This window comes from Dendrobates tinctorius, unplaced genomic scaffold (assembly GCF_039654945.1).
Source record: "Dendrobates tinctorius isolate UK_male_01 unplaced genomic scaffold, ASM3965494v1 ptg000270l, whole genome shotgun sequence".
NCBI lineage: Eukaryota > Metazoa > Chordata > Amphibia > Anura > Dendrobatidae > Dendrobates > Dendrobates tinctorius.
The window spans coordinates 261,946-277,306 of record NW_027361937.1 but is presented as its reverse complement, the minus strand read 5'-3'; the positions used below and the strand labels follow the sequence as shown (position 1 = coordinate 277,306).

The 15,361-nt window shown below is 45.7% G+C and overlaps 1 protein-coding gene across 2 annotated transcripts in view; it reads right to left on the bottom strand.

The window, feature by feature from the left end:
- The window catches only part of SLC35H1 (solute carrier family 35 member H1), a 31,479-nt gene that overhangs the window by 14,945 nt on the left and 1,173 nt on the right, over positions 1 to 15,361 (bottom strand). Inside the window, exons 1-5 of one of the 2 annotated variants that reach the window (XM_073559317.1) lie at positions 11,277 to 11,623; positions 7,767 to 7,929; positions 5,974 to 6,124; positions 4,878 to 4,941; positions 4,719 to 4,791 (exon numbers count right to left, since the gene is read on the bottom strand). In XM_073559317.1, coding sequence (XP_073415418.1) covers positions 4,719 to 4,791; positions 4,878 to 4,941; positions 5,974 to 6,124; positions 7,767 to 7,904 — 426 coding nt within the window. In that variant the 5' untranslated portion in view covers positions 7,905 to 7,929; positions 11,277 to 11,623. Of the gene's footprint in view, positions 1 to 4,718; positions 4,792 to 4,877; positions 4,942 to 5,973; positions 6,125 to 7,766; positions 7,930 to 11,276; positions 11,624 to 15,361 lie in introns of those variants that run through there. The other variant, XM_073559319.1, reaches the window with a different exon arrangement.

The window sequence follows — 15,361 nt, the reverse complement described above, 5'->3', positions numbered from 1 at the left end:
TTCTTCGTTGGGCGGAGATTTCCGTTCCGACAATTTCCGCGGTTCACATTACCGGCGTAGACAACTGGGCCGCCGATTTTCTCAGCCGCGAGGGTCTCGCGGCGGGAGAATGGTCCCTACATCCGGAAGTGTTTCATCTGCTCTGCCTTCGGTGGGGAACCCCGGATGTAGACCTCATGGCGTCTCGCCTAAACAGGAAAGTCCCACAATTCGTGTCCAGGTCTCGGGACCCTCTGGCAGTGGGCGCCGACGCCCTGGCCATTCCTTGGTCCCAGTTCGAACTTCCCTACCTGTTCCCTCCTCTGCCTCTTCTTCCCAAGCTGTTGAAGAAGATCAAGGCAGAAGGACTTCCGGTCATTCTCATCGCCCCGAATTGGCCCAGAAGGTCTTGGTTCGCGGACATTGTCAACCTTCTCGCGGACGCCCCCTGGAAGCTTCCAGACAGAACACATCTGCTGTCTCAGGGTCCGATTTGCCACCCCAATTCTCGGCCGCTCAATTTAACGGCGTGGCTGTTGAGACCGAGGTTCTGAAACGAGCAGGATTTTCCGACCACGTAATTCAGACCATGATCTGAGCCAGAAAGCCATCATCTTCCAAGATTTACTACCGTACTTGGAAGGCCTATTTCACTTGGTGGGAGACCAATGACGTCGCGCCCATGTCCTTTTCGCTCCCTTCAGTCCTAGCGTTTCTTCAGGCAGGATTGGATGCGGGGCTTGCCCTCAGCTCCCTGAAGGGTCAAGTTTCGGCGCTGTCCATTCTGTTTCAGAAAACGTTGGCTTCCCGTCCTCAGGTTAAGACCTTTCTTCATGGCGTGGCTCACACGGTCCCGCCGTACCGGGCGCCCGTGGATCCAAGGGATCTTAATCTGGTTCTTGAAGTTCTGCAAGGTCCGCCCTTTGAACCCCTCAGGGATATTTCCCTTTCTCTCCTTTCTTGGAAGGTAGCCTTTCTGGTGGCCATCACCTCCGTCCGGCGAGTGTCGGAATTGGCAGCTCTTTCGTGCCGCTCTCCCTTTCTGGTTCTCCACCAGGATAAGGTAGTTCTGCGGCCTCCGCCCTCGTTCCTTCCGAAGGTGGTGTCCTCGTTTCACCTCAACGAGGATATCGTGCTACCGTCCTTTTGTCCGAATCCAACTCATCCCCGAGAGCGGTCCTTGAACAAGCTGGACCTGGTTAGGGCGGTAAGAGTCTATCTGTCTAGGACGACTTCCTTGCGAAAGACAGAGTCTCTTTTCATTATCCCTGATGGAGCGCGGAAAGGTCACCCGGCATCAAAGGCCACCATTGCTCGCTGGATCAGATCGGCTATCCTGGAAGCCTACCGTGTTAAGCGTCGGAGCCCCTCCGGGTATCAGGGCCCACTCTACTCGGGCAGTGGGTGCCTCCTGGGCGGTGCGCCACAGAGCTTCCGCACTGCAGCTTTGCAAAGCTGCAACATGGTCATCGGTTCACACGTTTGTGAAATTCTACAGGGTCCACACCTACGCTTTCTTTCTTCAGGGCGTGGCTCACACGGCTCCTCCGTATCTAGCGCCCGTGGATCCATGGGATCTTAATCTGGTTCTTGAAGTTCTGCAAGGTTCTCCCTTTGAACCTCTCAGAGAAGTCTCCCTTTCCCTTCTCTCCTGGAAGGTAGCCTTTCTGGTGGCCATCACCTCCATCCGGCGCGTATCGGAATTGGCGGCTCTTTCTTTCCGCTCTCCTTTTCTGGTACTTCAGCAGGACAAGGTAGTGCTGCGGCCTCCGCCCTCTTTTCTTCCGAAGGTGGTGTCCTCCTTTCACCTCAATGAGGATATTGTTCTGCCGTCCTTCTGTCCGAGTACAACTCACCCTTGGGAGCGGTCCCTGAACAGGCTGGATCTGGTCAGGGCGATGAGAGTCTATCTGTCTAGGACGTCTTCCTTGCGAAAGACAGACTCTCTTTTCGTCATTCCAAATGGCGCGCGGAAAGGTCACCCGGCTTCCAAAGCTACTATTGCTCGCTGGATCAGATCGGCAATTTTGGAGGCCTACCAGGTTAAGCATCGAGTGGCCCCTCCGGGGATCAGAGCGCACTCTACCCGGGCACTAGGTGCTTCCTGGGCGGTACGTCACAGAGCCTCCGCGCTGCAGCTTTGCAAAGCGGCAACCTGGTCTTCGGTTCACACGTTTGTGAAGTTCTACAGGGTCCACACCTACGCTTCGGCGGACGCCAGCCTAGGTAGACGGATTCTGCAGGCCGCGGTGGTGAGTCCGCTGGCCTGATGGAAGTTTGTTTCCCACCCCAGGGACTGCTTTGGGATGTCCCAAGGTCTCTGTGTCCCCCAATAAGGCGAACGAGAAAACAGGATTTTTGGGTTGCTTACCGTAAAATCTGTTTCTCGGAGCCTTCATTGGGGGACACAGCACCCTCCCATGTTTTACAGCTCCTGTTCTTACTTTGGTTGAATGGTTACAGTTGAGTTGTTTATGTTGTCAACCTATTCTGTTACTTCTCCTACTGCTTTCTCACTAACTGAGGAATTCTCTGCCGGTCGGTGGGGTGTACACTGCGGAGGAGGAGCTAACCTTTTTTTGTGCATAGTGTCAGCCTCCTAGTGGCAGCAGCATACACCCAAGGTCTCTGTGTCCCCCAATGAAGGCTCCGAGAAACAGATTTTACGGTAAGCAACCCAAAAATCCTGTTATTCCAAGTTGAGAAAAAAACCTTTAGGCTCTGTTCCCACGATGAGCTTCTGATGCTACACATTTGCTGTGTCAAAAACGCAGCTTCTTCCGATTCCAATAAAAGTGGAGAGGATTTATAAAAATCTCATTCCCACTGTGCTTTTATTTTACGCAGTGTACACTGACTTACGGTGTATGTTTCAAAACTACAGCATGTCAATATCTTTTGCAAGTGCACTGATTATTAGGTGCAGATTGTTCCCACAGAAATACAAAATCTGCAGGTAAAAAATACGCACTCCACGGTGGAAACGCATCAAAAACGCATGTAATCAGCACATGACCATCAATAAAATTTTGTCAATACTAGGAAGCGTCAAAAACAAAGCAACTTTATTTAAAATATGACACACCAAGAGACAGAACTTCATGTAAAAAAAAACAAACACACAAATACAAGTAAGCGAAGTTACTTAACAAGGTGCCGAAATTATGCGGAATTATTTGCAACATCAAAAACTCACCAAATACTCAATGTGGGAACATAGCCTTAAGCCACATGAACATGTTCAGTATTTGGTGAATTTTTTACCTCAGTATTTGTAAGCCAAAACCAGGAGTTGAAAGGTCAAAGGAAAAGTATTAGAAACACGTCACCACTTCTGTATTTATCACCCACTCCTGGTTTTGGCTTACAAATACTGAGGTAAAAAACTCACCAAATACTGATTTGTGCACATTGCCTAATAGAAACACATCACCACTTCTGTATTTATCACCCACTCCTGGTTTTGGCTTACAAATACGGAGGTAAAATACTGACCAAATACTGATTTGTGCACATTGCCTAATAGAAACACATCACCACTTCTGTATTTATCACCCACTCCTGGTTTTGGCTTACAGATACTGAGGTAAAATACTGAATGTGTGGCCGTGGCCTAATAGAAACACGTCACCACTTCTGGATTTATCACCCACTCCTGGTTTTGGCTTACAGATACTGAGGTAAAATACTGACCAAATACTGAATGTGTGCACATGGCCTAATAGAAACACGTCACCACTTCTGGATTTATCACCCACTCCTGGTTTTGGCTTACAGATACTGAGGTAAAATACTGACCAAATACTGAACGTGTGCACATGGCCTAATAGAAACATGTCACCTCTTCTGTATTTATCACCCACTCCTGGTTTTGGCTTACAAATACTGAGAGAAAATACTGAATGTGTGGCCGTGGCCTAATAGAAACACGTCACCACTTCTGGATTTATCACCCACTCCTGGTTTTGGCTTACAGATACTGAGGTAAAATACTGACCAAATACTGAATGTGTACACATGGCCTAATAGAAACATGTCACCACTTCTGTATTTATCACCCACTCCTGGTTTTGGCTACAAATACTGAGGTAAAATACTGACCAAATACTGAATGTGTGCACATGGCCTAATAGAAACACGTCACCACTTCTGTATTTATCACCCACTCCTGGGTTTGGCTTACAGATACTGTGGTAAAATACTGACCAAATACTGAACGTGTGCACATGGCCTAATAGAAACACGTCACCACTTCTGTATTTATCACCCACTCCTGGTTTTGGCTTACACATACTGAGGTAAAATACTGACCAAATAATGATAGTGTGCACATGGCCTAATAGAAACACATCACCACTTCTGTATTAATCACCCACTCCTGGTTTTGGCTTACAAATACTGAGGTAAAATACTGACCAAATACTGAATGTGTGCACATGGCCAAACTTAAACAGGTTTTAATCGTCAAAAGACCCTGGAGATGCCCCCACTACATACAGTTTTTTGCTTGGTACTTTTCCATTGAACACTGTATTCTAACCGTTCACCCTAATTATGGTCTTTCTTTAGCCAGTTACATAACTACAGAATGCAGTAGCATCACGACATATTAGGAAGCATACATTAAACTAATTATTTTGGCAACTGACTCGTTTTATTATGTAACATAAATGGCACATAGGTCATTGAACCCTACAAACTCCGGCAAACACCATCTCCATCCAACCTGAGTCACTCACCAATTCCTCTAACTTGAAAAGCAGTGAGAAGAAAAGGATGAAGAGAACGGCAGAAGACTTGGTCATGGTGTACCTGGTGAGCACATAAATGGTATGTTACAAATATCATTTTTCCATCAGGACTTGATTTACACCATTACACAATTTGCCCAAACTCACAGAGACACAGTGATGTACAGGAAGCTCCAATTGGAAAGGCCAATGTCCAGAGCGGTGGCCAGAGCTGAAAACAGAAAAAAAAAAAAACACAATTCTAAAAGACATTTTAGTTACCAATCTACTAACATCAGAGGTCTATGTGCTAGACACAGCAACAGGAACAAAACAAGCAGAACAGGAAGGAAATTCAAAGCAAATTTCTGTGTAATTATAGAAAAAAAAATGATGCTCCGGTTAAAGGAAGCTCTGAACACATCTTTGTAATTAGTAACAGACTGAATCGCTCATGGCCTCTGGTAGTGGTAAAACTACTGCTGCATGGGCTGTATACCACTTTTGTCCACAGGCTGTATCCGCTATTGCACCCACATTCACGCTACTCACTTTGCACATGGACACGTTTAATATTTGCATTAAATCATGTGCAATGGGCATCATGAAATGCCGAAGAAGTGCATTGCAGTAATGCGGATGTTTGTCCGGGCACACGGTATTGATGACTATCCATCAACAGGTCAACAATATCGAATCGGTGGAGGTTCAACACCCTAAATCTTCACCAATCAAGCTCTTACTTGCTCTAGTGGCCAGATGCAAACGATCTGTATGGCACTACACTGCACCACTCCGTCACATATGTAGTGGATGTTGCCAGGTACTGCAGAACAGAACCTATTCATAATATGGGGTGGCCCATCTGCTGTGAGCAAGCAAAATGCTTTTCTGGGGATTACGAGTAGCTCCTACGATGGTGGTTGTCTGTGCCAACTGTACAAGCTATATAATATGGATCAAATGTTAGGACCCTATATTACACATCTAGAATGGGAATGAATGAAAAACCTAAATTCATTGAATAAGTGGTGTGTCCCAATACTTTGCTTTTATCCATATATAGGGTATATATTATGTCAGCTGATGCTAAATTATTTTGTAACATATCTGTAAATTCTCTGACATGACCACACAGCACTGTAGAGAGAAATCAATCTGTCAAAATAATTATATAGTCATCAAAATGCAACAATAATAAAAACAATAAAATATTTGATCAGTTACACATTTCTAGAAATAGCACAGAATATTTTGAGGGTACCTGTGGGGGCCACCTTTTTGAGGTAGTCTGACCATGGCAGGATAACTCGTGTCCGGCCACTGACACATGCCATCAATGTCCTACTTAATGCAGACAAAATGAAGATCATCAGGAGATGAACAAGGGTCATGAACAGAGGGAAGTGAAATTGCTGTATTAAAGAAAAGAATGGAACAAGTGTTATTTGAAGCGTAAACATATAACATTATAGAATAAGGCGTAATGTCTTCATTTTGCAGATAATATCCATATAATACATGCAAAATGAAGACATTCCGCCTTATTAAAATCACAAGAGTGTAAATGGGACTACTGTATGAGCAAGGACTGTGCTGTACGATGGTTGCTAATCCCCCAAAAATGAAGGTTCTACATGGCTGGCAGAAGCGAGTTCCTTTAAAGGGAATCTGTCACCTACTTTTGGAGAGCTATTTAAATGAGGTCTGTCTGGTCCGATGGGCGGTGTTTCCAATCTTTGCCGCCTCCCCATCCTTAACCGCCGTCAGCAGTTTTTTCATGAATAGGAGTAGGTGTCCGCCATCTTTCGCGCGTGCGCTAAGCATTCTTGGCTTGCGCACACGCAGTATGCTTTGCCTAACTGCGGGCAAAACCGAAAAGCCTGACTGCGCATGCGCCGGTTAATTAAGCCCGGAAGTATTTTGCTGTGTTCCGGGGCCTAGTTAACCGGCCCATGCGCTGTAAGGCTTTTCGGCTTTGCCCGCAGTTGGGCAAAGCATACTGCGCGTGTGCGAGCCAAGAATACTTAGCGCACACGAGAAAGATGGCAGGCACCTACTCCTATTCATGAAAAAACTGCGGACGGCGGCCAAGGATGGGGAGGTGGCAAAGATCAGAAACACAGCCCATAGGACCGGACAGACCTCATTTAAATAGCCCGCCAAAAGTAGGTGACAGATTCCCTTTAAACAAAAAACTCCTCCCATCAAAATTTTTATCAACATATTGCAATCATATTACCGTGTACAGCACTGTGTGCTTAAAAATTACGGTACTCATTTTGCCCTTCTACCCAGCTAATTCTTCTCTTCTTCCAGTAGGTCTATGACATCATGTGATTAAAAATTGACAACCTGAATCCTTCAAAGCTCTATGTAGAAACAGGAGGTCAATTTTCTCTGTATGAGTCAAAGGTCACAGCAAAAGTCCTGGCAGATGGGAGGATGGAGCAGCTGGGTTAGGAGTTGCGGATAGGAATGATAAATACAGGGAGAATGGTTTCTACACAGATCAGAGAGAATTAGTGGGTAGAAAGGCAAAATGAGCAATTGTAAGCACACAGTGCTATATAATCTGATGATTGCAATATAATAAGAATAAAAACTTTAATGGGAGTGCTTCTTTAACAGGGTTGTCCGGTCACAACATATTGATGACCTATCAATAGAGTAAGTCATCAATATCCGACACTCTGAACACTATTATTTGTTCTGCAGGTAGCCGGATGTAAAAACTTTGAACAGAGCTGGACTGCACAGTTCCATTCAGAGTGTAGGTGTCGCGCCCAGGTACTGCAGAACATCTCCTATTCTATGGCGGCCACTGTGTCATTCATGTGTCTAATAAAGGCCGTTGGAGCTAGTAACAGCTGAGTTGTTGGGTGTCTGACAACCACCAATCTGAGACTGATGACCTTTCCAACAGTTAGGTCCTAGTTATGCTACATTATAAAAACAACCAATTAATTAGTAATTGCTATCAGTTGGGTCCTGCACTTTTCTGAGCTTTGATCAATGCATTCTCCCGTATGGCAGGCTGGTAACACAATTCCCTACCTTTAGCAGCCACTTGTTGTAAAAGGTGATGCCAATAGAGAAGGAGTAGTAGAAAAGAACCAGGCCCACAGTGAGAAGACTCTTCCATATTAGAGCCCAGCAAGGTAATGCCATCATCTTATCATCAGTTTTTTGCATTCAGACTTCTGCATTCAAAGGGGAACTGTGAAAAAAAGACCATGAAATGTATTAAAGGGAATCTGTCACCTCATTTTTGGCATATAAGATGCGGCCACAGCCATCAGGGGCTTATCTACAGCATTCTGTAATGCTGTAGATAAGCCCCCCGCTGTAACCTGAAAGAAAAACGAGTTAGATTATAGTCACTCAGGGGCTGTCCGGGTCCGGTCCGATGGGTGTCATGGTCCGGTGCCTCCCATCTTCATGCAATGACGTCCTCTTCTTTGCTTCCCGTCGCGGCTCCGGCACAGGCGTACTTTATCTGACCTGTTGAGGGCAGAGCAGAGTACTGCAGTGCGCAGGCGCCAGACCTCTCTGACCTTTCCTGGCGCCTGCGCACTGCAGTACATTTCTCTGCCCTCAACAGGGCAGAGAAATTACGCCTGCGCAGGAGTCGTTGCAGAAGTAAGAAGGAGGACGTCATCTCTAGAAGATGGGAGGCGCCGGACCGGACTGCGACACCCACCGCCACCCCCCAGTGAGTATAATCTAACTCATTGCTCTTATCTTTCAGGCTACGTAGGTGGCTTATCTACAGCATTATAGAATGCTGTAGATAAGCACCTGATGGAGGTGGCCGCAGCTTATAGGTCAAAAATGGGGTGACAGATTCCCTTTAATCACACTGTGCGCACCTGTCTGCAGCAAAGAATAGTAAGTGATCTACTAAACAGACCTTAACCCATGGCAACCAACCAGTGACCACGTCTTATAATTCTAGAGCAGTTTAGCAAATGTAAGCTAATCTACGATTGGCTGCTAGGAAATACTTCTCAGAACCTCACAGTAACCACTGATCGCATGATTTACAGTAGCAAGACCTGACGTAAACAGCAATTATTACCATTGTGACTTAAAGAGAATGAATCATCAGAAAATGGCCTATTTATAAACCAGGATTTTGCAATTTTCACACTGGTCACATACATCTTGTCCTTTAAAGGAACAGTTTTCAGCAGACTCCTCTTCATCAGAGACAGGCTTACGATGACAGCTATTACCTCTATACACACACTAATAACATGGATCCAATAATCACTATAGATGATGTCACTGGGCCCCTCTGCTCCTCCTCACTTGACAATGACCCCGATTCCAAAAATGTGTCATTTAGACTACTGAGTAAGGCACACACCAGATAGTCACAGCAATGATAATCTCCTAGTGATAAAACATTCTTTGCACGTAAACAACAGCATAAACTTTAAAGCTTGATATGTGACACATTGAAATCAGTGCTTTAACCCCTAACTCATGCTGTCCTCAGATTACATAGCAAGACTTGCTCTTAAGATAGGTTAGAATTGCCCCCAAAAATGTAAATACTACAGTCCTATGCAAAAGTTTTTTCGGCAGGTGTGGGAAAAATTGCTGCAAAGTGAGAATGCATTGAAAAACATGAATCTTTAATAGTTTATTTTTAGCATTTAACAAATTATAAAGTGAATGAATAAAAGAGAAATCTAAATTTCATCAATACTTGGTGTGACCACTTCTTCTCTTCAAAACAGCATTAATTCTTCTTGGTATAGTGCTTTTGAAGGCACTTGGCGGGGAGGTTGTCCCAAACATCTTAGAGATCCAACCACAGGTCCTCTGTGGATATAGGCTTGTGCAAATCTTTCAGTCTGTTCATGTAATTACACATGGACTTGATTGTGTTGAGATCAGAGCTCTGTAGGGGTCATATTAACACTTCCAGGACTCCTTGCTGTTCTTTATGCTAAAAATATTTCTTAATGACATTGGCTGCATGTTTGGGGTCGTTATCCTGCTGCAGAATAAATGTGGCACCAATCAGATGCCTCCATGAGGATATTGCACAAAGGATATGTATGTCTCAGAACTGAGGATAACCAGAAATGGGTAATGTTGAGGACTGGAGACGTAGTTTTCGGCCAAATAATCTTAATGCAGTAGATGAAAAAAACATCACGCTTACTTCCCTTTAAAATAGGAAGATGACCAGCAGGGCCATCAATTCAAAAGTGGCAGCAGTCAGTGGGACCCTGCTACACCCATCTACTATTTAGAGAAGTCTGGGCAGAAGAATTATGGACGAAGACCACACCTGCGACATGGAAACAAGGTCAAGAGACTCAGCCAAATGAGAGTTTGGGATTTTATCTAGATGAATGGGGTCCTTAAGAAATACAGGCAGATTCTTATCCATCATGTAATACCATCATGGAGGCATCTGATTGGCCCCAAATGGATTCTGCAGCAGGACAACCCCATACATACTGTGAATGAAAGCGTTCTTACTTTTGCAGAACACTAGCCTAAAACTTTTGCACAATAATGTTCATTTAATACAAAAATCTGATCTACCTGAGAGCATGGCCCTAAAGTCACCTAAATCTGATGCAGTGGCTCACATTGTCTACCTCGGCACAGCGGCTGAGGTCAGTAGTTAGCTACAGCCGTGATGTGAAGTGTCAAGGTGACACCACCCCCTCAGCCAAAACAACGAGACCAGAGCAGCAAAGATGAGTTATTGCTGGACCCAAGGAGGGTGAGAACCTGTCAGATGATGTCAACATTGTAATGTATGGCCATTTTGGGGGTTGTCGTTTAGCAGCAGCTGCAGAGCTGAAGGGTGCGGATCCCTGCTCTAGAAGAAACTGGACAGATTTCCTGAACTATCTGTAAGCGCAAAAGTACAACTCCTAGGCTATTCTGACAGCAGTAGTGTATGCTGGGAGTTGTAGTTTGCAACAACTGGAGAGCAGGTTGGAGAGCAATGAGTGGAAAGCAGACACTGGCAGCCGTGAGCACCACTGCCCCATAACTATGTGACGCCACAGCCGTGAGCACCACTGTCCCATAACTGTGCGACACCAATGCCCCATAGCTATGTGACACCACTGCCCCACAACTATGTGAGCACCAATGCCCCATAGCTATGTGACACCACTGCCCCACAACTATGTGAGCACCAATGTTCCATAGCCATGTGACGCCACAGCCGTGAGCACCACTGTCCCATAACTGTGCGACACCAATGCCCCATAGCTATGTGAGCACCAATGTTCCATAGCCATGTGACGCCACAGCCGTGAGCACCACTGCCCCATAACTATGTGACACCACAGCTGTGAGCACCACTGCCCCATAACTATGTGACACCAATGCCTCACAGCTATGACACCACTTCCCCCCATAACTATGTGACACCAATGCCTCACAGCTATGACACCACTTCCCCCCATAACTATGTGACACCACCCATTTATCAAGCTCTTGGGGGCAGAGCACATGCTATACCGATGCCATGCCACCAAGCTCTGTGTTCCCCCATCCCAAGCACAGCGGGGACTGGTGACTTACCCCGGATGTGGCCACACGTGTCTCCCCTGCAGTCCCAGACCTGACTGTAACCTCATCCCTGCAGTCAGTGCTTCCTATCTGCAGCCCTCATTACTGACAGCCTTACATCTGGCATGATATGACTGCTGACTTGATTCGATTGCAAGCTCTTTGTCCAAATTTCTGCAGCAGATGAAGTGTCCATCACTGCTCAGAGGAGGGAAGCGCGGACCAAACAAGGCAGGAGCATCCACGCGGTGAACTACTTTACAAAGAGGTCTCCCTACTGCACTGAGCCCCCGGACAGTACAGCCCCGCCGTACACTGCCACTTGCGGCTCGCTCCTTAGCCAAGACGTGGCTTACGGCGCGGTGCATACTGGGTACGCTCCGTGACGTCACTCGCGTCCTGTCCGATCCGCCATGTTGGTAGAGGCGCCAGACACACACTTCTCTCTAGTTGTGCAGCCATCGTTATGCGCTTCCTCTTCTGCTATGGAGTAAAATCGTAGAAATGACACTACTGATCCAGTTTGTGCCTACGACTGCCAGAGTCAGGATGTGTTGGGAGCCAGCTGGACTGCCACACTATGGAGACCTGACCTATCCTCTAATGAGCAGCAACACACCCTTCAGTTTACACTTACAGAAATGAATGTCTTTTTTACAGAAATTTCATGCCTAGCATAGAACTATAAGATGGCAGCCAGACACCTGCCTCCACTCCTCCTCGGCTGCATGGCCCTAGGTCATCTTCAATAGGGTCTGCAACGACCCGGACCCCAATACATTGTGGTTTTATAGGGGAAATCCAGCTCCCGTTACCTCCACCCCAGGAGGCGGGTGGGACCGGTGACATAACGCCAACAGATGCCTGCCAATACGTCAGCCAGCAATCACACAGCTCTCGGAGGCCAAGTACCCCACTAAAGAGGATCAGCCATCAATGCAAAAGTGGGCCATTTCTGTGTTGTTATTTTACTCTCATGAGTGCTCAAGTTTTTTTCCCCTTAAATCCAGCTTATGATTCCAGAGATATGGGGCTTTTTATTTAGTGCCTATTAAGGCCGGGATCACACGTGCGAGAAACGCAGCCGAGTCTCACATGTTAATACCCGGCGCACTCAGGATCGGATCGTGCAGCTCCATGTATTGCTATGCGGCCTTATGCTCCGCTCCCGAGTGCCGGGTATTATCATGCGAGACTTGGCCGTGTTTCGCGCATGTGTGATCCCGGCCTTAATGTGGTCTTTCCATGAGCCATGCCCACTTGTCAAGTACATAAAAAAGCCCATATCTGGAACTATAAGGCAGATTTAAGGTAAAAAAAAAAACAACAATCTGAACTCATGGAAGCCTCAGGGGCAAATCCAATAGTGACCACTTTTGAGCTAAAAAAAAAAAAAAAAAATACACAAAAATTGAGCTTGACTTGAGTTGGTACACATGCAGCACATAGATGCATGTTGGCCACAACACATGTAAAACCTACAAGAGAAAAAATGAGCAAAAACCCTGCTGTAACTAAGTAAATAAAAAGCAAAAAGTGCATTTAAATAACAGAGTTCTTAGTAATACTGCTTTTGATCAAATATAGCATAAAAGCCGCCATCCCATCAAGATAAGGTGACTCTGATCAGGAAGGTCCTACACTGTCTAATATTAAAAACCTTACCATGTGTCAGAGTTGGCCTTAGTGTGTGAATAAAGAAATAGTAGGATATACAGACATCAATCCAGCCAACGTTTCCGCATCATTGCCTTTATCAAGGGTGTCTGCACGGGGTATCTGCCGATGTATTTCCAAAGCTTCAGTGCGATATGGTGAAGACCGTGCTGAGTTGCAATATGTAGGAACAGCCAATATGCTGCAGTGGGTAAATGCGGTGTGCTTCCGGTGTTTAGATGTGCAGCAAAACACCGGAAGCACGCCGTAATTTACCCACTGCAGCGGCATCGGTAGATACCCTTGATAAAAACGTTGGATGGATTGATGTCTGTATATCCTACTATGTCGGATGTATATTAAATTGGAAACCATTTAAAACTTAATCTCTCTGTGATTTATAGAGTGCCGAAGGTCACCGTTCTATATTAGACTATACTACTCCATACAAAGGCATACAGCAAAAAATTTATATGGTGCAGTATATTGGAAATTATTGGCTACGTTGATAAACATAGCTGTCCCAACAAAAACCCAAACACTTGAAAGGGCAACAACCGTAACATTTGAGAAGGCAACTTTAACTTTGCTAGCATTTTTGAACTTCTGATTCGCTGATCTGGCTTGAAACGGTACTCCCCAACACGCCCCAGAATAAGCAAAGAGAAACGCGCATCGGGGTGAAGTATTACCTTTTACTTGGAACTCTGCACAACCTATTATACACTCACTGGCCACTTTATTAGGTACACCTGTCCAACTGTGTGTTAAGACTTAATTTCTAATCAGCCAATCACATGGCGGCAACTCAGTGCATTTAGGCATGTAGACATGGTCAAGACAATCTCCTGCAGTTCAAACCGAGCATCAGTATGGGGAAGAAAGGTGATTTGAGTGCCTTTGAACGTGGCATGATTGTTGGTGCCAGAAGGGCTGGTCTGAGAATTTCAGAAACTGCTGATCTACTGGGATTTTCACGCACAACCATCTCTAGGGTTTACAGAGAATGGTCCGAAAAAGAAAAAAAATCCAGTGAGCGGCAGTTCTGTGGCCGGAAATGCCATGTTGATGCCAGAGGACAGAGGAGAATGGGCAGACTGGTTTGAGCTGATAGAAAGGCAACAGTGACTCAAATTGCCACCCGTTACAACCAAGGTAGGCAGAAGAGCATCTCTGAACGCACAGTGCGTCGAACTTTGAGGCAGATGGGCTACAGCAGCAGAAGACCACACTGGGTACCACTCCTCTCAGCTAAGAACAGGAAACTGAGGCTACAATTTGCACAAGCTCATCGAAATTGGACAGTAGAAGATTGGAAAAACGTTGCCTGGTCTGATGAGTCTCGATTTCTGCTGCGACATTCGGATGGTAGGGTCAGAATTTGGCGTAAACAACATGAAAGCATGGATCCATCCTGCCTTGTATCAACGGTTCAGGCTGGTGGTGGTGGTGTCATGGTGTGGGAAATTTTTTCTGGGCACTCTTTGGGCCCCTTGGTACCAATTGAGCATCGTTGCAACGCCACAGCCTACCTGAGTATTGTTGCTGACCATGTCCATCCCTTTATGACCACAATGGACCCAACATCTGATGGCTACTTTCAGCAGGATAATGCGCCATGTCATAAAGCTCGAATCATCTCAGATTGGTTTCTTGAACATGACAATGAGTTTACTGTACTCAAATGGCCTCCTCAGTCACCAGATCTCAATCCAATAGAGCATCTTTGGGATGTGGTGGAACGGGAGATTCGCATCAGGGATGTGCAGCCGACAAATCTGCGCCAACTGTGTGATGCCAACATGTCAATATGGTCCAAAATCTCTGAGGAATGCTTCCAGCACCTTGTTGAATCTCTGCCACGAAGAATTGAGGCAGTTCTGAAGGCAAAAGGGGGTCCAACCCCTTACTAGCATGGTGTACCTAATAAAGTGGCCAGTGAGTGTATATTGTCCGTAGTGTATTTACCAGGATTAGTAATTTAGCCAGTAGCTGTCAGTTACCTTATATATTGCTTATAAAGGCTTTGTTACTGTGTCTCCTCTTGGCACCTTATTTTTATTTTTCTATTGTGTATTTGTATGATTGTTAATGAAGAATATTTTTTTATAGTTAATGCATTTCTGTGCACTTCTTGATCCTGTGACATCAATTGTGTCTCAGGTCGCTTGTGCTCATCCACTAATCAGTACAGAAGCTGCCTACACATGGACCTGAGGTTCATGTGGAAAATAGCACGTGTTCAAGTACTTAGGCTAAGGTAGCAGTCAGGGGGCCGTTTAAATAGGATCGAGATTGGGACACAGTGCACGAACTGGCCAGAGGTTCTCCTGATCAAAGCATGACAGCTTCATGTATTTCTATGCAGCTGTCACACTCGAGTCAGGAGAGCTTCCTGCCAGTCAGAGCATTACGTTCCAAACTTGGTCCAATTTAAAAAG